At 32.3% G+C, this 24,268-nt stretch overlaps 1 protein-coding gene and 1 pseudogene across 8 annotated transcripts; one reads left to right on the forward strand and one right to left on the reverse strand.

The window, feature by feature from the left end:
- Nucleotides 1–873: 873 nt before the first annotated feature.
- Nucleotides 874–4,740, forward strand: LOC129297434 (serine/arginine-rich splicing factor RSZ22-like). Of its 8 annotated transcripts, XR_008590202.1 has the most exons (8): nucleotides 874–970; nucleotides 1,368–1,478; nucleotides 1,688–1,776; nucleotides 2,403–2,604; nucleotides 3,005–3,127; nucleotides 3,420–3,890; nucleotides 3,968–4,042; nucleotides 4,130–4,740. XR_008590202.1 is itself a non-coding variant. In XM_054935775.1 (6 exons), the coding sequence occupies exons 2-6, from the start codon at nucleotides 1,390–1,392 to the stop codon at nucleotides 3,454–3,456; spliced, it is 540 nt and encodes a 179-aa protein (XP_054791750.1). In that variant the 5' UTR covers nucleotides 874–970; nucleotides 1,368–1,389; the 3' UTR covers nucleotides 3,457–4,740. The 8 variants fall into 8 exon arrangements, 2 of the variants coding, with proteins under 2 accessions (XP_054791750.1, XP_054791751.1); XR_008590199.1 differs by having other exon boundaries at nucleotides 3,420–4,042; XR_008590198.1 differs by lacking the exon at nucleotides 3,968–4,042 and having other exon boundaries at nucleotides 3,420–3,967.
- A 2,528-nt stretch (nucleotides 4,741–7,268) lies between these two features.
- LOC129297431 (probable xyloglucan glycosyltransferase 5) lies at nucleotides 7,269–11,216 on the reverse strand (annotated as a pseudogene).
- Nucleotides 11,217–24,268: the final 13,052 nt, after the last annotated feature.

Consider the following 24,268-nt stretch of genomic DNA (forward strand, 5'->3'; position numbering starts at 1 on the left):
TTTTTTTAATGATAAAATTAATGAATGATGGGGATTGGGAAAGTAGAGAAAAAAAATGGAGAGATCTCCTGCCCAATTTGAAGGGTGTATCATTATTGATCATTATTAGCTAACCAATATCTCTAAATAAATTACCACATGAATCCTTTGAATCAAAATCATTGTTAAAGCAACTTCCTTTCTTTGAACCATAATATATAAGTTGTTTTTCATAAGCTTTGTTACATTTAAAATATAAAATATCAAGTACGTGTCATGTATTTTTTTTTAAGTTACACAATTACTTTATTGAGTAATTAACCAGGGTATTTTGAATAAATCAAATGTTATATTCATTACATTCTAGGGCATAATGAAAATTACGTGAAATTGTTTAGAAAATCAAGAATTTAACTAACCTTTTTATTTAGAAATGTAAAGGAAAAAATTATATATTTACCGCGATTGTTTTGAATTAAAACCATGATATGTGGACCTTCTATATATTATTTATTCTATAATAAATTTTTATTATTGATTTTATTAATATGTTAAGATTTACTTGCCATAATTTGATTGTATATAAATATATTAAATATGTAAAACTATCTATATAAATCTTACATAAATATAAATTAATTAATAATGATTTGTATTATAATACAAGGTAGATGTATACAAGGAAAATTAATTTTTCATATCAATTACTGTAAGTCAATCAGGCATTAATATTTCAATTTCAATGACAATCCAAATCGGTTGGCACAGATCTCAACAAAATAACTAAACCCAAAATCTCAATTAATTAAGAAGGCCTTTTGTCAAGCCCAAAGGGCCGATCTTGAAGTCTGGCCTTTATGCTAAGCCCATGAACATTTAATTTCGAGCTGCCGAGTTTAAATGCAGTACAAGCCGCAACGACCTGAAGAAACATAGAACGGTGAGGCCGCCGGCGGCTTCAATTTTTCATTTTCGTCGCTCTTAATTCCAGGTTTAGATCTCTCTTCTCTTCGTTTAAGTTTTGCCTCTTCCCGTTTCGTTTATTTCCCAAATTTAAGCCTGCAAATTTTGTTAACCTTAGCCCTCAGGCTGTAAATTCACATAGAAAACTTGTTTTCCTTCACCTGGAACATACCCACAAAACACACATTATAAATTGAGATTTGAAGTCATTGACCAAGCAACATTGAAATTTAAAGTCACCCTATTTTTTCCTCCCAATTTTTTTTCCGTTCACTAATAATATAATAATTATAGTAACATCTATTCTCCTTCATAATGTCGATTTTGATACAGGGGAAGTGGACCGAAGCTTATATCTTTTGGCTGCAGGACTTTCTTGAATTTTTTAGTCAAATTGGTTTAATTGTATTGTCTCTTACTGGCAGGTTTCACCAAAAGACTGAAACGATGACCCGTGTGTACGTTGGTAACTTGGATTCGAGAGTTACTGAGAGAGATCTTGAAGATGAATTTCGTGTATTTGGGGTTATACGGAGGTAGCGGAATGGAAAAAAAAAATTAATTACTAATCATATTGCAAGTTATTTTCATGTTTTACAAATAAAAAACGAATATTAACATTCAACTATGGTGACCGGGATGGTAACGTGTCGCATGTTATCATAGTTACTTTTTAATAGCAATTTGATATCTTTCAGTTTAACGTAGACCTTTTCTTTTTCCTTTTTTTTAATATCGTGTGTAGTGTCTGGGTCGCACGGAGACCACCTGGTTATGCCTTTATTGATTTTGATGACCGCAGAGATGCGCAAGATGCCATTCGTGAATTAGACGGTATGTTAGAAGCATTTAAGAAACAAGGCTGAAATGCGACGTATTTATTTAAGAATTCTCGAATTGACTAATTCTTGTTACATGCTAATGTGCTATAACCCCCCCCCCCCCGGGGACATGTTGAGGGGTTATCCTCAGCTTGTTATTTAAGTTCTTTTTTCACTTGAGGAAGCCACAGGCCTTTGGGGAAGCAGATGCTCTCTTTGTTCTACTTCTTTATTGCACATATCTCATGCAAGCACTGAGCAGGCCTGCGGGAATGGTTTTTGCTTCAGTCTTCATCAAAGACTGCTGATTTGTAAAGTTGATTGTACGTAATTGAGAAATAAGAATGCTAACAGAGGGATATACCACTTTGGATGGTCATGGCAAGCGAAGTGTTTGCTTGTGAGTTGCCTACTATTGCAATTAAACTATGGGCTGTGTGAATGCGGCCTGTGGATATAATTCCATGCATATATTCCGATGAGTAATATGTGCTTGAATAGATGATCAATCGATATAACTGCTCCATTGAACCTTTGAGAAGCATTTCTTGACAATATATCCTTTTCTGTTAGTTTTGTTTTCTTTAAAAAAAAAAATTATATTCTTAACATGCCTTTTGTATTTGTTTTTTGGAGCAGGTAAGAATGGTTGGAGGGTGGAGCTTTCTCACAACTCTAAAGGGGGAGGTGGCCGTGGTCGCTCTGGTGGCTCTGATTTGAAATGTTATGAGTGTGGTGAACCTGGTCATTTTGCTCGCGAATGTCATATGCGTGGTGGTTCAGGAAGACGACGTAGCCGCAGTCCACCTCGATACCGCAGGAGCCCTAGTTATGGGCGGAGGTGAGACTGATTCCCATAGGTTCTCTGATCCTCTGCCAGTATGTCGGCAGGACACTTTGTCTCTCCTGAAGGAAAACAAATATTTGGGAAGTAGTTGTATTTTCTTGTGATTGTGCAGCATAGTCTGGTAGTTGTGCTCCCTGCATTTGTTAGCAAGTTAAAATTTTACTTTCCAGGAACTTTCATATTAGTTAAAGACTCCGTTAGCTCTAGAAAGTGAATTTGTTTTTAAAATTAAAAAACCTTGGTATCATTCATCTTATAAATAAAGCAATTTGGCTGTGTTTATTAGAATAAGAAGAAAAAGATTGGTTCTGGTTAAACTTGATGATTTTATTACATGCATAAAGCATTACGTATTCTTTGTAGTGTTCTTTGATAATTCATTGATATCAAGCAGGAGTTACAGTCCTCGTGGGGGTAGGTCCCCTAGCCCTAAGCGCCGCAGTTTGTCACCTCGTGGACGCAGCTATAGCAGATCACCTCCTTACCAAGGACGTGAGGATCTACCATGTACAAATGGGTTAGGCTACTTCCCTATGTACTCTAACTTATTGTTTTAGACTTTTCACTTTCTCTCTGACAGACAAACATAAGTTTTTGATCGTGTCTGCTAAATGTTTAATCAGATTGCTTTCTCCCCCATTATCGATATTGGATTTGAGGTTATTGTATATGGTGTCTTGTTGACCTTTCAGAGTCTGTTAGCTAGACCTCATGGCTTAGCAGGACCTGTTTTATTAAGTGTAGTTTATTATACGGCATGAGTGTTGCTCTTATATTTCTATTGACATAAAATGCTGATTAATTTGCAGAAATGGAGTAAGGGAACGGCACCGCAGTAGAAGCTGATTTATGAGAACTTGGAGTTGCCATTGTTAAGAGGATAAGGAGATTTTGTTGATTTGGTGTGCTCAGATTGCAGTACGAGTTTGTTTAATCAGGCAACGCCCTGTGCTTCTACTCTTAGATTGGATTAATTACTTTGTAGAATTTTCTAGGTTATGTTCTATTATGTATGCTGAGTACTTTTAGTTTCCGTACAGGTAAAAGTGTCTTTTCAAGGTAGTTGTTTCTCACCTGTTGAAAAAGTTTCATATTTCTGCCAAAACTTATGCTCTATTTTTCCCCGTGTTGAGGTGTCTTCTGGTACTGCTACATTGATTTTGTGCGTTGATGGGACATGATTCTTGGCTCCCCTTCTTTGGGATCTTCAATTTTTGAATGGTTGGGGGTCCCAGCCGGCTGCTTGCTTCTGTTTCATTTAGTCTCTCCCCACTTGTGATGTGTGCGCCTCAAACTCTAATGGTTTTAATTATAACTTCAAAAAGGGTTGACGGGCTGCATCAAATACTTCTGGCAGGTACTTATGTTCTACGGAAGTGGGTTTTGGGCTTTTCTTCCACGTGAAAAGAAATCTAGATGATCTGGATTGAAAGTAAAGTTCAGCTAGGATTTAAGACTCAATTGCATTGTTGATTAAGCCGAATTACTGTTCTTTTCTGAAGCATTCCACATCTTGCAGTGATTATTCCCCAAAGGAAAAAAAAATGAAAGAAAAGGAAGAAAGAAATTAAAGAAGGAACCCCTCGACCTTTGATTTTTGTATCCATCTTTTGGTTTCTACAATACATTAGTTTGGAACTGCATGGCTTCTGTCCAAAAAGTGGAACTGCATGGCTAAGCAGCTGCTGGTCAGGCATATGGTTCAACCCTCAGATACTGAAAGTTCTCACACTCCCCCACCCTTAATTATGTGGTCCTGGATTAGATTATTTTGGTTGCCTGACCTTTGGTGACTGTTTGTTAGCTTTGCTAAGGTACGTTAATATTGCTTGAAGCTTTCGCTGATCCTGAGAGGGAGGCAAGTGTTAGCTTTACTAGTTATAGTATAAAGAGCATTAGATTGTGGTTCTCTGTTGGATGAATTTGGACATCCAATTTGGTTTTTGATTTGATTCATGCATGGGACACATTTCTAGTATAAGCTGGGAATTACTGCTGGTTTTTCCGGTGCTTCTCTTTTGACACATCTCTTTTCAAGTTGGTTGATGCTAAGATACATTGTTTAGGTTACCTAATTAACAATGATTTGTAATCTGTTTTCATCTCAGCGTGCCCCTCTTATTATTATTATTATCTTCTTTTGGCATGATTACTTTACTGGCTTATTTGTAGCTCCCCCCCCCCCCGGCCCAAACACAAATAGAACAGGGGATCAATGAAGAGAAAAAATACAAAGCAAGAAGAAAATCCTACCACCCTCTCATCAATCTCCACCTGACCCATCCAAGGTGGACTTTTGATCAAAGGTCCAAAAAATTCCCCTTAACTCAAGGGCTGAAGCAGGTTTCTTGTAGCTTTTAATTCCCTGACTATCAGTCTAGGGGCTTGTTGGGAACCAAATATCTAGCAGCGACCATATGAGGTTTCTTTTGATTGTTACGTAAATATGTTGATGCTCATAGTGTGCTGAAATAGAAACAAATACCGCACATGCTTGGACAATGTGTCACAAATAAAATCAGTCTTTTGCTCATCGGATTCGTTCTGGGCTATAAAATCGTAAGTAGAATGAGGCATAGGAAATTTTCCTAAAATGCATTATATAATTATAAACTCAATTAGACAAGTCACGAATAGTATCTTTATTATTATTGTTATTGTTATTGTTATTATTATTATTATTATTATTATTACTACAGAGGCAAGGTAACGCTTGAAAATAGGAAACAGCAACGAAGTTACAGCAAATCAGACACTAATTGCCTTATCCCTCAGAACAGAATGAACAGAATCTGAAGGAATATCAAGGAAGACAGTTGTGTTATAACCAGATCTATGTCCAGCCTTCGCCAAGATGTCCGCCCAATCGATGCTTTCCCTACAGCTAAAATGCAACTCTAAATCACAACCATCATAAATGAGATCCCTGGTTGAATGAACGATCTCTCTAAAAGGATGGTCTTGACCACTTATCTTGAACAGTAAGTTAAGTGCTTCTAAAGAATCAGAGCTAGGATTAGTACGTTAAGTGATTCTAAAGAACAGTGAGTCTCGAATAGTATTTAATGTTAAAGATTCCTATGTTTATGCAAGGATTAGTGGTGGAGATGGAGGTTCGGATCCTCTCCTCATCCCTTCTCTCCTTTTCTCCCCTTCATCCTCATCCCCACCCTTAAACAACAAAATAAATGGTCCAGATTTATTTGTTGTATAAAATAATTATCATATTATCATATAAAAATAAAAATAAATTTAAATTGTTAAAATTTGACTTGCACAGTTCACAGTTGTATGCTATTATTAAATTTTTTTTATCTATTTTATCGCAGTTAAAAACTATGAAGATTAAATTTTAATAATTTAAAATTATTTATTTATTTTTTAATATAATATTATGATTCTTGTTTTATAAAATAATTGAATCCAAGCCCTTCATTTTTAAACCGAAGGTGGAGATGGAGATGAGAAGGAGAGAAGGGATGAGGAGAGGATCTCCTTCCGTGGAGATGGGCTACACGATGACCCAAAAAGTTGGTGCGATGGCCTTTTAACAAAGGCACGTCTCCGTCCTCTACCCAGTATCTTGCGGACTTCCAAAATCGAGATTTTGCTTTTTACTGCACGAATGGGTTAATGGGTCTAGGCTTTGTTAGTGTACACTCATGTTGGAGCCCACACACGAGATTCTCCAAACATTGATTTTTTATGGTGTGTTTGGACTTGGTTATGATTTTTGGAAAATAAAAAGTACTTTTAGAACGGGGAAAGCTGTATGTTTTTTTTTCCCCCAAAAACTTCAGACATCGGGAAACAGCTGACAAGTGCCACTTTTAAAAAAATTTTCAATTACTTTTTAATCAATTTCAGTTTACCAACTAATTTTTTTTAAAAATATACACTCTTCTAGTTCTCTTTATAAATCATTTCTACCAACCTTATCAATGCCAGTGCAAAAAAGAATATGAAATAAAAGTGTGTAAAATTTTAAAAATGCTCTTATATAATAAATTCAAAAAGTGATCTTATATTACTTGTTCTCTCTTATAAAGAATAATTTTAAAAATACTTTTCAACTTTTACTTAAAAAGCCATACTGTGATTTATAAATGAGACTAAATAAATCTTTTAAAATGTGACTTATAAATAAAATCGAAGGGAGTAAATAAAAATACCGTTACAATAACTAATTTCAACCAAACTCTGAAACTGAAAGCCAAAAACGTTCCATCCAGCCAATTGGAAGATCCTATACCAGAAGGCTAAAGCTATAAAAGTATTATAGATTCATTCAACCATAAAAAATCCTCACTTACCATACTCATGTTATGTGACGGTTATAATTAAATACATCTCAGAGTTAGCATAAATAATGAATCTCATTGCATTTTAAAGATGGGCATCATTAAGACACTAGCTACATAATTCTTACCTTAACAACACTTAAACACACGTACTCGAAGTTTCAAGTTTAGATTACGCCCTATATCATGTTAGGTTTAGTCAGATGGTTCTCTCTCCCCCCTTTCCTTTTATGCAATAAAACCGGACATCCCCTTCCCTCCAGCAATGCCCCGTCTGCAGTTAGAGATTGTGACCCTATAAGAGAGAGAGGCGCAAGTGACATGATCAAAGATCAAGCCACCTGAAGGATCGAGGACTGGGCAAATAAAGTTTATATTAGATAAACGGAACTCATTTACAGATATATGTTTGGCTTGTCCAATCCATCATTGGAAAAATGAAAGCAAAATATTTCAAAACAGTAACAGAAACACAACAAGCAACATCGGGCTTCCACGGAAACAAGTGTCTTGAATTTCAAGGACAGATATTGACTAAAGAGCATGTAAGAAGAGATCATAAATTTTTGCAGCTCCCTGCAACTGCCAACAAGAATTCAATACCTATGAAAGAGATTCCCTACAATCCTGGAGGGGTGAGTTGTGCAAATGAGGGTATTTGCTGTGTTCCTTTGTCCAGATGGACGGTAAAAATTTACTACAAACATGAGAAGACGAAAAGTGTAGTCTTTCATCAACTGCATGCAGTATCTTGCTGCTAGAATGCAATTTGGCTCTATAGAAGCAGGGTTTGTGTAATGAATCAAAGCCTAGCTCATCTGCTCTCCGATTAGATCAAGGCCCACAAGGAGGAAGGTAACCCCTTGAAAGAGCAAAAAGTAAAAGTGAACTCCTTGTGCTGATAAAAGACTCCTGACTGAAGCTGTGAGTAGGAGGAATGCCAAAGTCAGCTCTTTTACATAGCTCTTTTACATATATTTTATTAGCTTTCTCTACAGGCGATGCAACAGCGTCTTTTTGGTCCTTAATTTGGTTCGTTTTGCCAAGTTCCCACTCAGAAGATCTTCCACAGATTGTTATTTGTTGCGTCGGTTTTGCTTCTTTATCAGCAGCAAGTAGATCAGACTCTGATGATCTCCCAGCCTTCTTGGTTACAACCCATTCATAAGAGCTGCCCAATTGAAAGAGTCCAGATACCATTGCATTGAATTTAGTGACAGACATGGTGTTTTCGAAGAGGAGATAGGGGACGATAAAAGGGAAAGATTTCGGGGCTGGCAGAATGTTGAGGAAGGACATGAATACAGGCACATAGCAGATCACCCAAAGAGGAAGTTCTGCCTCTGGGACAAACATGGTTAGAGGGAGAATTATGCAAAACAAGGTGAAGGAGTAAAATGGAAGAATGAGTTTCCTCAACAGGAAGAATAGCAGTATTAAATTTGCTTTCTTCCACGCGGATACCTGCAGTAGTGGAGAATTCAAGGCTCTTGAGGCAGTGCGTATCATAAACAAGTGATTAAACAATACTTGCAAGCCCTACGAACTCGTTCTTCCTTTGTATTTTTCTTTTCTATCACATCAAGAGTATGGGACTTACCTTAGATCTTAAAATTGCTGGAAGGCACAATCTAAAAAGTTGCATAGGGCCAGAATGCCAGCGGTGTTGCTGCTTCCTATAAGCTTCATAGGACTCAGGAACTTCACAAAGCACCTGAAAATTTCAAGAAATTTGTGAAGCGATCACACATGTATAAGAGACCTAGTCATTTCAAGCTATATAAGAATGATTCAGATACATAAACAACTTTTATTCAAATAATGATCACCTTTACATCATTCAGGAAGATGAATTTCCAGCCATTGAGATGAGCTCGTACAGCAATGTCCATATCTTCTACCGTGGTCCTCTCGAGCCAGCCCCCAGACTCCTCTAGAGCTTTGATTCTCCAAACACCGGCAGTTCCATTGAAACCAAAAAAGTTAAGAAATATCCCATTGACTTGCTGCTCCACCTCGAAATGGAAGGATAAGTTAATATTCTGGAGCCGAGTCAACAAGTTCTCTTCCTTGTTTACAAAAGCCCATCTAGCTTGGACCAAACCTAGTTCGGGATTGTTCTGTAATAAAAACGAGGGCACACAGGCAGTAAAATAAGTAGGACACTCTTTTTATCATAAAAAAAAAACTACTTACTGAAAATGCTGGATGTTCTCGTTTTAAACCTTGAAATATGGCAGCGTTTTTTTGAGAAAATCAGGATTTGGTTGGAAGTCTGCATCAAAAATTGCTACAAATTCATAATCCTTAGCATAGTCACAGCTCATAGCAGACTTAAGATTGCCAGCTTTATAGCCCGTCCTCAATAAGCGATGCCGATAGATTATGTTGATTCCTTTTTGGCTCCACTTAGTGACCGCAGCCTTGATTAACCACTGTATGCTCTCATCATCAGAATCATCAAGAACCTGAACCAGTAGACGGTCCCTCGGCCAATTAATTTGGCAGACTGCAGAAATAGACTGTTCATACACCTGCAAGAACTCAGAATATTCAGAAACCAAAATATTACATTTCTATCCAGTGATCTCAACATGTTACTTCAGATTGGTTAACAGAGCTACCAAACTTCCACATAAAGGATAGAAATTCCGTATTTATCAAAGAAGGGATGTCTATCACCAAAACTGACTGACAGAAAGGAATTGATCATTCTAGTTGTTCGGTAAGCACTCGAGGAAAGAATCTATGCTTCTGATCTCTAAAGATTCAAATACTATTTTAAGAAACTAATGAACTTTCAATTACAATATTTCTCTCTAGATGGCAGTGTATGATTGCATGCCAGTGAAAAAATGCAGCTGCCTGTAGAAATATATATTACCTTCCTCCCTTTCCTATATTATTATGACACTGCGAATAAGGTAATCCAATCGTTAATTCTGTCCTTTGCATGCACATTATAAACTGAAGACAACATAGTTGAAATTTGCTACTAGCCTAACTAAGAACATCAGCTTAAGTTATCAGATAAAAGTATCAGAGATTAAATTATCTTTTACCTCCCTCTCGTTACACATAGGAATTTGCACAAGAACCATGGGATAATAATCATATGCAGATCCTTCAATATCATCAATTTTGAAAGCATCCTGATCAATCGTTGGCTTAATCTTCTTGTATCTAATCCAAAAGCAGCCCAAACAAAGCAGCATACGATCCACGGATTGGATAAGAAATAGAACGACACAAAACTTTGAAAGTGCCTGTAATGGGGGAGCAATGTACTCAGCACGAATTGTTAACCACGCAACATAAACCGCATGAAGCAACCCTTCCAAAGCAGAAGTCCGAGGAATGTGTAATCTGGGATTTCGAAAATGCCATCCTTGGAAGTAAGCAAGAATCTCAAAAGCCAAAATCGCCAAGGATGTCACTAAAAATACCCTAATGACCCTAAATAGCAACTTGCCCTTCAGTAACTTGTCCCTCTCCACATCCACTCCTTGCCTATAAATCATCCTCTTCTTAACACCTCCAAGCAACGCCCACAGAACATGGACGAGCCAAGTGACACAGCCAACAGCACGATGAGCCTTGAGAAGCAAGACCCAAGTCACTTGCTTAGCATTCTTGCCTCTGCTTTTCTCTACTGGTTGAAACGCAGCGTCAGCACCAGTAATCTCCACAACAGAGAAACTGGGGTTCTCCATTTTCACCACCACAGGCGTTCCTTTCTGGGTTTCCTTTGTCCACCAGGAAGAAAAATCCAATCTTGGAACCATTTTCTCAAGTAAGTAATAGATTCAAAAACAAAGAATACAACTATTGAAGTGTACTCATTTTGTAGAGTCAGATCTGGAAATCCACGAAAATGGGACAAACACTTACGAAAAACAAACCCTGTCTATATTTGCTCCCACGAAAACCAGAAGGACCCTCTTGAAGGCTCAGCATTTAACAAGAGGTAGGTCCTCTTGGAGCGTGAAGAAGGCACCTAACATCCGAAAGCCACATTATGAGGGAAGGTATCTGCAGCTGTAAGAATGAGACCTGTAACGGCAAGTTGGTTCCTTTATTTTCATCCGACTCTCCAGGAATATTACAGGGTGCTCAAAGAATCTCCCAGAATGATCAGGATTAAGTGACTAATTAAGAAGTGTCCCTGAGGAGAACAGTGGTTAAGTAGCCCAGAAGCAGTTGGCTAATGCCTAGAAAAGAAACGTTTATTTTGGGTACGTATGATATCATGATCAAGTCCTTTGATAAACCGTATGCCCATCTGTGGGGTGGACTCCAGGATCTGTCCATAAACAATTATGTACCTACAATTTGCATGGATTATATATACTCTTGGGAGTTGCCAATTAGAAGATGCCAACAAATAGTTGAATTGAACCCTATGAAGAGGAACTGAGGAAGACCGGAAAAAAATCATTAAATTTGTTAAATGAGACTTTTTAATTAATGATATGTTTAGACATTTAATTGCCGGTCTAAGTGTCCTTCTGGTTTATAGAAAAAGGTCATCTGGTAATTAACAAACCAGAAGGACCCTCTTTTAACAACTTTCTAATGAATGTATAAACAATCTTATTTAACATGAATATTACATGGATGACCAGTTATGAGAAGTTTAAGTTTAATCATCTAAGTCTTATTGTTATGTATATATAACATGAATACTACATTGATTACCAGTTATAATTTTTTGTAATTTATTAACATTAACGAAAATAACAAAAGAAATGGGAACGTCACCGACAAAGACCCTTGCGGCTCAATTCGATCCTTGTTTGAAACGGAAACCCAGGTGTCTAGATTCACAACCTTTGGATGATTACAAGGATTGAAGCACACACTAGAGGAAACACATCCTATGTACTAACAATAGAAACATGATTTGATCTCTAAAATAAATAATAATAATTTAGCGCCCCTCACTCTTTATTATCCAAGCAAATTAGTTGTTGGGACTTATTAGTTAGGTGAAGTTATGATTCCATTTGGAGATACAGATTCTTTTAACAGAGCCATGACTTATTAATCAGTTTCTTTTTTGGCCAACAACTTCACTAATTAGTCGTAACACTTTTATACAATATTTTGACCTGATTTTGACTCTTGTCAATAGTGAATAAATAAAGACATTGTTAATTTTAAGAATTTAAAAACAGAATATTTTAAACATACATTATTTAAAGATTTTATTTTACAGTGGCGACATATTTTATTTTTGTGATATTCTTTTAATATCTGATTAAATTGTTCAAAGTGACTCAACTTAAAAAGGAACAGAGGAAGAGAGAGTAGGAAGAAGAAGAAAAGAATCTACGAAACAGCAAATTCTATTTAACATAGGTGGTATCAACTCACTTCACATGCACGCACGCAAAGGATTTATATAAATTAAGATAGAGAAAATTAGTGAAAAGGATTTAGTTAGAAGTAAAATTGATCCTAAAGACCAAATACATTATATACTTAAAGGATCAAAGCTAATATTTTGTTTATTAAATAATTTAACAAATGACTGAAATGCCCTCTATGTTAATTAGCTTTTTAAATTTTTTTTTAAAGGCACAAAATCCAATCGTTGGAGTTTCGACCCCTCCTTTGACAAGCAACGATGTGCCTGTCGAAGCTCCGGTTAGCAAGTGAAGGGTGGCCGAAAAGTGTTGCCAAAAAAAAAAAAGCATTCCATGATTATATGTAATCATCAAAAATTATATGTAAACTCAATAACTAGAGGGTGTAAAAATTTTGACTTAGGGTGTAAGAATTTTGGTTTAAGTGCAAGGAATGTATAGCTTGGGTGCAAGGGTTCTGGCTTCGAGAGCAAGGGGTTTAGCTTAGGTGTAGGGCTTTTAGTTTGAGGTATAAGGGTTCTGACTTGAAGTGCAAGAGTCCTAGCTTGGGTACAAAGGTTCTGGCTTGAGGGGCATGGGTTATGGCTTATAGTGTAAAGGGTATGACTTGGGTGCAAGGAGTTTGGCTTGGATATAAAGCTTATGTCTTAGGGTATAAAAGTTATGGCTTGAGTGTAAGGCTTTCAACTTGTGGTGCAAGGCTTCCCATTTGGGTGCATGTATTGTGACTTAAGGTGCAAAGTTTATGACTTATGGTACATGTGTTATTGATTAGGGTGCAAGATTTTTGGCTTAAAGTGCAAGGGTTATGGCTTATATTATAACAAGATTTACATATAATTCATGATCATTTTCATGTAATTTTAGGGAATTGACAAGGGCATATTCTTTATGTGATTGATTTACATATAATTCGTTAAAGATTACATGTAAATTATTTCTCAATCATACCCGTGAATTTTTTCACTTATAGATTTACATATAAACAATAGCTGTTTTCATGTAATTTTAGGCCATTCACAAGGGTGTGCTCTCTATGTGTTTAATTTATATGTAATTTACTATAGATTACATGTAAATTATTTCTCAAGCATGCTGGCAAATTTTTCCTTATATCGATTTACATGTAATCTAATCCAAGGCACTAATAGAGGTGTCTTCTCTGTGTGATTGATTTACATGTAATCTATTAGAAATTATATGTAAATTATTCCTCAGGTATACTCATGAATTTTTTTCCATATTGATTTACATGTAGTTAATTGTCATTTTTATGTAATTACAAGGGCACTGTCAGTAGGGGCTCTCTTTGTATTTAATTTACATGTGATCCACGAGATATTATATATAATTGTCACACTAACATGTGAGGATTCAACAATTTTATATGAAGAACAATTGAATTTTTAATTAAAAAAAGTAAATATCTAGGGAGACTATGAACAATAAAAATATGATAGAAACAATAATAATTTCACTAGTTTATGCCTGATATTGTGCCAATTACAAACCAAATAATAAACAAAGACTATAAGGCACCTCAAATCAAAAAATATATCATAAGGGGTAAGAATAACGTCATGCTCATGTTAAACTATATCCCACCCTATAGAAAAAAAAACAAATAAGGGAATGCTCGCAATACATTTTCTCTTTCTAAGTATTATACACTGTATAACAAGTCATGTAAACTTATAAAAGATATGGATTCAATAATGTAACATGAAAGACGATTGAATGATAAAAAAAAAAGTAAATGTGAAGAGCGAGAATGAACAACAATAATTTTAATGAAAGAATATTAATTCCATTAAGTTTGGTTTATCTTTCTATCAAATACAATTAAAATTATAAATAAAGACTATAAGGCATCTTATATCAAAAAATATACTATTGTGGCTTAAGAACATCATTATGCCAGTGTTAAAATACATCTTATCCTATACAAAAAAAACATAAGGTGGATGATTATAAGTACATTTCAAAGAACAATCATAATTTTATTCAATCTTTCAATAGAATATCTTGATTAGCATTTTCTTGTAGCTCATTTGAGTTAAATTTGCAAGAACTTATTGACTTAAACTTATTTTTTTTTATCTTCATACAAGACCTTATGCTTCAGTGCGTCTAAAATATTATGCCTAAAATAAAAAGTATTAGTCATCACAAGTGGGTCATTCATGCTATGCTACATTTAGGTATGAGATGTTCATCCAAAGTGGACTGAGTAACCAAAATCCAAGAGTGCTATCTAAGTCAATACATAAGCAAAAAAACAATAGCAAATCAAAATAAGAGATCAATTTAAAAGGTTATTAATGAAGCAAAAAACAATGATATGAAACATTTTTCTTAAATTTCATAGTGAATCACAAATGCCTACTTTTTGACAATTATTGTACTTGATAGCTTTTAATTAAATATAAGGTAATGAAAATAATTAACGTGATAAGGCAAATTGGTTTTGATAGTCATTGAGCAACTTAATATTTATACTTTACCAAATAAAACAATGTCACATATTTGATTTGGAGAACAAGAAGAAGAAACTAGTCCTTGTAAAGTAGTAATAGAAAAAAAAAATCACGATTTGGCCTACCAAGTTGTACCACATCATCAACAAAACATTCATGTAGCTCATGTGTCGAGTGTAAACATTACTTTAAGTTAAGATTAGAGTTATTGGTGGGACCGTTACGTCCGTTAAGAGGATCTACTCTGCTACCATCATAGTCTAAATGCTAGCCAAAACTAATAAATTCCTACCAACCATACTTGAATTAAGAACAGTCTTTGATCGATACATTTGTTATATAATTGATAGCAGTAAAATCAAAATCAATAGAATGAGCTATGGGAATTAACAAAAAATTCACGTAACCACAAACATCTACAAGTGTGGCTCAGAGAAGCAATATTATGAAGAGTTATCTACAATTTCTTAAGTTGAGAAATGCATACTTTTCAGAATGTGAGCAAACATTTCATTTAGTTATTCATTAATCTAGGAATACATTGCATTGGTGTAACCTAAAGATATCACAAATGGCTCTTGCACCAAATTAGCTTGATTTTCATGAAAGAAAAAAAAATACTAAAAGAACCAAGAGTTCCCTTCACTTCAATTAAACATCATACTGATAACAAAGAAAAAAGAAAGCAAAGGTTATTTTTATTTCCTAATGTAACAAGCTTACTCAAAGAAAGTAGAGGTTATTTTTTATACTCATTCTCATTTAGCTAGGCTTTACCCATAAACTAAAGAAATTAAGCAAGGTTTAACAATATACTGACAATTCATAAGCACACTTAAGAAAGAAGGTAGAGGTTATTTTTATAACCATTCTCATTTAGCTAGGCCTTGCCTATAAAGTGAAGAAATTAAGCAAAGTTTGATAATATACTAATAATTCAAAACAAAGTTGGAAAAAAAAATTCAAACCTAATGAATTCGTGTAAGAGATCTAGATTTTAATTCAAAGTGCTCCCCAAAAAGGACAATAATGCACAAGCACAAATAAGGCTATGGCTAAAACTAAATCAAGGGCAAACAGAGCTAAGGGAGGTGATAGCTTAGGCTTAAGGGTGGCTGATAATGAGTTAGATGATGGTGTAGACATAGGTGTGATGGATTTGAGGATTGTTAGTAATGGAAGTGAATGATGAGAGGTGAGTGCGTGTGTAGGTGTGAGGGAAAGCCTTAAGAGTTCGAGAGGTTTAGGGTTTAGGAATTTTAGAAGAGCATGGTCGAAAGTGTTGTTTTGCAAAGAGTTCAAGGAAGATTAAGTGCAACAATGTGAATAGTAGTGAAGGTGAGTTTGAGAGTGATTGACGACGATGGAAATGAAATGGCAAGGGAGGAACGCAATGGCTTAGAGAAGGAGGGTTGTTGGAAATCATCTCTAATTTACTAAATTATTTTCTCCCAATAACAAAGGATATTTTGATCCATTCTCTTCATCCTTTTCTAAATAAAATAATAAGTTTAGTGTTTTAAAAACATTTGGTCCCTATGATTAATTTGCTTTTCAACTTGATCTTTTTCACCAATTTTTCTAATACGATATTAAACTTAAACTTTTTATAAATTTAATATTTTAAAATGCATCTTGGCTCTCCTAATTGATTTCTCCCATTTGTCTTCATTATAATACAACTTTAAAACACTTTTTTTGTCCTTACATAAAGGACGCTATGTGGAAGTATTAATTACATTCTTTAATATTATATCTATTTAAATTCATTAATTATGAGAGAGAATATAATGTAAATTTAAAATTTTTTCATTTAATGGGGATAAAATTAAAATTTATACTATTTTTAGGCAAAAATAATAATTTAATTACACTTTCTTAATTTTAGTGAGACCATTAAAAATATTTTATAATAGACATTGAATGAAGTACTTTTTATGATCTTAAACATAGGAGCTAGTTAACTAGTTCATATAAAACAAAAACAAATTTTGCAGCTAACTCCTATGTTTAGGGGGGAGAGAGAAGAGGGTATCTTATTTTGGCTAAAATATATAAAATCCTTCCGAATTTTAAGACAGTTGTATATAACCCTTTACCTTTAAAAGTTTTAAATTAACTCCCCTAATTTTTAATTTTATTTTTTAAAACCTCCTATTCTTAATTATGTTATTTTTGTCATGAGGGTTGAATTGAAATGTTATTAAACAAGATATTATATTCTAGAACTATGGCTAATTAATTTTTTATATTTTTTAAATAGTTGAGGCATTAATAATAGTCAAAATAAATGTTATTATCATCATATAAAATCTTAAATATGTAATTTTGTGTTATTTTTTGGTCATCAATGGTGCAAATTTTTTTAGTATTAAAAGCTAAATTAACCTAACATGATAATATTTAACATTTTAAATATTTTAGTCATGTGCATTACATTAATCTAACATAAAAATATAAATAAAATTTAACTTTTAAAATAATAAAATCATGAACTATTAATAACAAAAAAATAGATAAAACTAATATAAACATAAATATTTAAAATTTTATATAGTGATAATAATATTTTTTTTGTTATCGATGCCTTAACTATCCAAAAAAATATAAAAAAATTATTATAAATAGTCATAAAATATAATTTTTTATTTAATAATATTTTTTAGTTGAATGACATTTTAATCCTCATGAAAAAATAACATAATTAATAATAGAGGGTTTTGAAAATAAAATTAAAAATTAGAGAGTTAATTTTAAACTTTTAAAAATAAGGTGGATTATATACAATTATTTCAAAGTTCAAAAAAATTTTATATATTTTAGCCTTTTGTTTCTAATCCTCCTCAATCCTTGATTTATAGATCTACCATTGTCTTATATATTTTTCATCCACCTTCCTTTTCTCTTCTTAAATGTATTACCTAAAACACGCCAAACATATAAGTTATGATAAGAAGAGAAACGCTAGTTAGCCAGATACTCATCTTCTTCGTTGAATGCTTCGTTCCTTTTCATTTTCTTTGCAAACCTTCACTTTCTCCACTCTTACACCTGCTTCTCGTTTTTTTTTTTTTAAGAAATCAAAAGAGAAATAAAAGAAACTAGAAAAAGTTTCATTCTTTATCAGTTTGAAGAACTTACAATATATATAGATATACGTAATAATAAATAATAAATATTTTAATAATATATAATGAATATAAAGTATTTCCTAAATCTAAATAGAATAAATGCTTGCTTGGCTTTATAACTTTTTACATTGAGAAATTATTTTCTCATTTTTAAAAGGTGGGATGTTGTTTGAGAGCCAATTGTTATCCAAATTAATTTTTACAAAAGCATATTCAAGTGAGGCTAAAAGTGAATCTGGTTAACCAAAAGATCTGAAATGTTTGGAATTGAAACATGGATGTTGTATATTTTGAGAGGGAGAATAAATGCATACTTAATTTTTATAAGACTAAATTGCCCTTGTTTTCTTGTGTCACAGTGGAATACTATTCAAAGATGGGTTCAAGTGTTCGGCCATTAGGGATGGATACTTTTGGCCCAAAAAAGAATAGGGATGGATGGTTTGAAAAAAAATTAAAAAAAATAAAATATAAATGAATTTTGCGCATTTTTTGTGGAAAAATAGACATTGTATTATATATTATAAACTCAACAATTAATCTTACTAATTTTTAATATTACTGTATATTGAGCTATTTATATTGTTTTTGTTTGATACATCAAACTTTACATTTTTTTTATTCTTGTTATAAACATATCAAAGTTTTATTTTCTTTAATTTTTTATTACATATATTTTTTAGACATTCTGATATGAAATTTTTGTATAACAAAAATTACAAGTTATAAAATTAATGTCCTTTTTAAAACTTATGCATTTAAAAACATTTTATATTATAAATAATCTAAATAATTTTTAGTTTATCAAACTAACTTCTAAAAAAATATATCTAAACATAAATTTTATTATTACAACGGACTTTTAATAAATTAACTTTTAATAAACTTATTTTTGGCCAAATGAAAACCAAATAGGCCCAAGCCCTAAATATCAATATATAAGAAATCTAAATCAAATAAATCTTTATAAATAGTATATCTCTACGCTCTCCCTTAAACTCAAGATGTTATTGAGCTTGCAAGTGCTTGTATTGATATGAATAATCTAAATAAAATCTTGGAGTGATTTTCAAATGATGAATCATTAGGCCAAAAACTCAAGAGTGATTTTCAAGGATAAATCACTGGATGAGAAACTTGAGAATGATTCTCAAATAATGAATCACTAGCCAAAAACTCACAGTGATTATTGAAAGAATGAATCACTAGGTGACAAATTTAAAGTGATTATCATGAATCATTAGGTGAGGAACTTAAGAGTGAAGAAGTAAGGTATAGTCGGAACAAACTAGTTTCTTTCAATCTTTGGCAAACTTGAAAATGATTTTTGGAGGCATGAACCACTAGGTAAAATTTCAAATAAACTATCATGAAAGCAACAAAAAGAGGGAGTGCTAGAGTTTTGCTATATACAAAACTCCAATTGATGGTTAATCTAACTCTAGCATCATCAAAGAAGTCAAAAGATAAATAAAGGAGACTGAAAAAACTGCTGCTTTTAATTAATTTGAAGAGCTTATAATATATAGATGAAATAATAATAACTAATAAATATTATAATACTCCATTCATTTCTATTTGCAGGAGAAAAAATTATATCACACAATTTAAAAAAATTAATTAATTATATTAATTGTGTCTAAAAATAAAAAAATTAGACCATAATGGCCTTCATTAACTATATTAATTAAGCCTTCATTAATCATTTTTTATGACTATAAATGATAAAATGTATGAGGGGTAATTTAAAAAGTTTGCAATAAATACTTATTGAAAAATGTGATTTTGCTTATATAAAAAAAAGCTAAAATAATAGTTTCTCTTATAAATAAAAGACAATAGAGTAATATCTAATGAATACAAAATATTCTTTAAATCTAAATATGATAAAATTTAATAGATAATAAACATAAACAAAATAAATCTTCATAAATAATATATCCTGACCATTTTGGAAGGAGAAAAATAAACAAATATGAGCACCTAACACCAAGGGGGAGGGAGCCAAAGAGAGTCTTCTCTAATTTTCTATCACTCATCCTCCTCCTTGCAATTTCTAAAAAAAAAAATGTTATATTGTTCTTCTTCCTTTTGCAATTTTTATTTTTCAATTGTTCTTCTTCCTCTTCGTTATCTCTAATTTTCTATTCCTCTTCTTCCTTATCTCAAGATTTATTTATTTATTTATCATTTTCCATGCCTATAATTTTCTAATCTCATGAACTAAAGTTCCACTAAATATCTAGAGAGCAGAAAAACGATGGCAAGTGTAATAATATCTAATTTTTTTTTTTAAAAAAGGACAATGCATAAAAAGTGGCTATACCTAGAAAAGGACTAGTTCTAAAGACGTTAAATATAATTGTGAAGAATGACAATTTAGATACTTAACAAATTAAATTAAAGATTGTTAAATCGTCAATAACAAATTTCTAACTAATAAGTGATAGATATTAAAAAATTTACAATATGAGAGTTACATTTTTAAATCATAGATGAAAAATCACCAATTATTAACTATTAAACAAGACTCCAACTCACGAGGCAAAGACGTCCGCACTCTTTTTTCCCACCATCCAAGATGTCCTCACTCTTTATTTGTTTAATTTAGAATAATTTGTCCCATAAAGTAGGAGTCCCGAACAATGATCCCCAAATGACCTTCCTTGTTATGCAAATATCTTTACGATCAAATTTTGTCAACATCACCAAAATAATAATAATAATAATAATAATAATAATCTAAATACATCAATTGCACTTAGTTATAGTTCTGTACGCTAAAAGGTCATCGGAGGAGTCGAAATACGAGAAGATATAACGAAATTGAGTTTTAGAATATATGCATTATGATTTGCACTAAAAACATCTCTTTTTGTACATTTCACATCAGATATTGATATTTGACAAGCAATAAACGATAATGATTATTCACAAGAAAGGTAACAATGAACTGCGTATGAGGATCTTATATACAGTTCCTATCTCAAGGCAAGGGGAAAATCTGAGGAATGTTCTCGATGTAGAATTCTTCTTCTATACCAACCTTTCGTTTGGATTGGGATAAAAATAGGGGGAAGAAAATAGGATGGAAAACTCTTTACTATTTTTTGAAATCATTCTTCCTAATTTTCTCTTCTTATTTTCTTTTCACTTTTCTCCCACCACCCAAATAATATTCCATGATATTTGAAAGGAGAGGCAAATCAACAATAAAAAGAAGAAGGAAAGAAAATATTTCAACGAAAAACTTGAACCAAAGGTTTGGAATATATCAACAGAGCCACACACGCAAAGCCTACAGTTATAAGTGAAATCAGAGTGGCACGTGGACCATTCTATTTTTCTACTCAGATCCCTTAATTTGCCAGCTTAGTGGTTCGCCGACGTTGATGCAAACTTCATCTACCAAAATGGTTGATAGGTGCTCGAGCAATGATTCTTTTCCTTGCTCATGGGATTAATTGTTTATTTACTAACCAGCCTCCACTTGGCTCCTCCGGAGTATGACCAAGTGTGTTTGTGTAAGATTTCAGAGACTAGAAAACACACCTTTGTTAACGATTTGACTCTCTATGGATGTGTCTTCACAATCAATACAGCATTCTTTTTGAGAGAGAGAGAGGAGAAATTTTGGGAGAGGAGGATTTTTTTTTTTCAATTAACTATGTTTTCAAAATGTGTAACCTTTCATGTATCACGATAGATATTTTAAGTAGTAGTTAGACAATTGCTTCCTCTCTGAGCAGCCACCAGCCCATAATTATTTAACAAAATAAATAATTAACCCAATACTAGATTAATTATTAGTTTGAGCTTGGGCTTCTCATTTTATGGTCTAATTCATCATCAAAGGTGGACCATATTCCAACAGTTTGGAGGTGAATGTTTTTGTTGACCAACTATGAGGGCTTGATTGGGGATTACTATGCTTTTATGAAAAAAAAAAATCAGCCGTTTAAATTATAACTGATAGTTTCTAATGCAAATTGGGTCCTAATAAAAAATTTTAGAATAAAAATACCTTTTAATCTTTAATCTTGTATATTTTATTGACCCACTTTTAAGCTACAGGAGAAAAGATTAGTAGATTTGGACAAACACAAGAGCCGAGTCAAGAATTTTAAAATCAATAGAATTGGACATTCACAAAGATAAAGCCAAGAATTTCAATTAGAGAGATCGAAATCACAAAGCACATAATATAATTGAAGAATATATATATATATATATATATATATATAACATAACATAAATATTTTAATATATATTCACATTTAGTTTTACAAATATAGGATAAAATAAATATGTATCTTTATTTTAAGTTTTGTTGATCAAATTTTCATAACATAAAAATTATCAATCATCACGCTTGTGGTAAAATGTTCAATACTCTCCTTCTCAATATAAAGTATTATTAAATTGGTGAAAATTCATCTTCCCTTTTGTTGCGAATCCATGAATCAATACTTTTTTTTTATATATTGATCTTTTACTCCTAAAAAATATGGATTGTAAAATATTAAAAGGAATAAAAAATTAGAAAAATCATGACACAAATTGCATAATATATTAAATGTATGAGTTATTGTAAATCATAACACAAATTGTGCTATAAAATAATAAACAACAAATGACTAATGTACATGGAGATTGAAGTGCCTTACATTAACATTATCCTATATATTCCTTATTGATATATTGTCAAGGTCATGAGATTGAGATTGTGGCCTAGGTAGCCGATTCAACAAAAAGGAGATAAAAACAAAGAGAAAGGGAAGATCAAAGGCCAGAGCATGGAAAGATCGATTTATTGATTCATCAATTTAGCCAAGGTTATCACTTAATTGATAGTGAGATAATGAGATTACTTGAATATTTGATAATGGGGCGGTGACAATTCAAATTTTCACACGGAGCATAGTGTATGACACATAGTCCTCAATTCAAATGAGGAAACTTACCTAACATGACTTATTATATATATACATATATATAAAGAAAACATATCTTTTAGATGTTAATTTTTTTTCCAACTTTTCATATATTACTTTATATTTGGTAAAAAAAAAGTAGATACACGCAAATATATTTTGATGAGGCCAAAAATATATAACTCTTACTTCTTTCATTAAAAAATGTAAGGCATTTTTTGAAAAGTTGGATATTAAAAAATGTAAGGTATTTTTAGTTTTTAAAATGTAATCGTTGCCTTTTTTTTTTAGAAGTATCCTTATTGAATAAATCACTTTATTTTTATTTTAGGATGAAACACTTTATTAAATAGGGATAAATATGAAAAGATAGAATCATTTTGAAGATAAGTAACTACTATATTGGGATAAAATTTAATTAAAGATGCTTTATATTTTTAAATGAAAGTAGTACATTTTATTAAAAAATCAGGGTGAATGAGTAAATTGACCCTTGAATTATATGTATAGAATCGTTTGGGATTTTAAACTCACCTTTTGGGTCATTTTTTATAATTTTTATGTGCTTTTATGTCATTTTTTGGTTAACTAAAGATTAACAATAAAGATCAGACTCTACCATTTTTAAAAATTAAAAGAAAATATTGCACAAAAGATGAGTACAGGATATCAAACCCTTTAAAATTTATAATTTAAGGGTTAATTTGCTCATTTACCAAAAAAAAATAAAAGTTAGCCCCTCATCCACATGTCTTCTTTGGTATTGGACATACAGATAGAGATAGAAATCCAGGCAAGCCCATCCTTAAAGGTTCAAACATTAAAGTTTGGTTACGTAAAATTTGACCTAATTCTAAAGCTTGGCCCTCATTCAAAAGACTCAGGGTCAAGCCCGTAGGCCATCTTTTCCAAAAAAAAAAATCAACATTTTAATTTAAATAAATATTTTAACATTTAATATAAAACAAATCAAAGTCTTATATAAAATTTAACAAAGATTTAATAGTCTAAATTTAAAATGAAGATTAAAATCTTCATCAATGTAAATCTAAATCCTCCTTCTCCTTATCTAAAAATAGAATATTAAATCCTTCAAATGTAGGTCCATTTATTGAAGATGGAGGTGGAGGCTCAATGTCAATTATCTCTACAACTTCTTCTTCATTACCTATAATAAATATTAATCAAACTGTGTTATTATCAATCAAATATATGTATTAGATCCTTAAGGCATAAGCTGTGAGGTAAAGACAAGGAATGAGAGGTGTGAAGTTGACTAATTGAGGGTGTAAGGGAGAGACAAGTAAGGAGAAACATGAGACAATTGCTTAATTTAAGTTCTTCAATCTTTAGAAAGTTGAGTGAGTTGAGTATTCAGCAAGGTCCCTTCTTCAAATGCAATGTCTGACAAAAAATTTAAAAAAATGATATTAAAATAGCAGGTTT

Source organism: Prosopis cineraria, unplaced genomic scaffold (assembly GCF_029017545.1).
Source record: "Prosopis cineraria cultivar Desert tree isolate PC_DT_omini unplaced genomic scaffold, ASM2901754v1 PC523, whole genome shotgun sequence".
Taxonomy (NCBI): domain Eukaryota; kingdom Viridiplantae; phylum Streptophyta; class Magnoliopsida; order Fabales; family Fabaceae; genus Prosopis; species Prosopis cineraria.

Coding starts and splice junctions, on each gene's coding strand:
- LOC129297434 (XM_054935775.1), top strand. CDS start 1,390: ATGACCCGTGTGTACGTTGGTAACTTGGATTCGAGAGTTACTGAGAGA. Junction 1,777..2,402: donor TGCCATTCGTGAATTAGACG/GTATGTTAGAAG, acceptor TTTTTGGAGCAG/GTAAGAATGGTTGGAGGGTG. Junction 3,128..3,419: donor GATCTACCATGTACAAATGG/GTTAGGCTACTT, acceptor ATTAATTTGCAG/AAATGGAGTAAGGGAACGGC.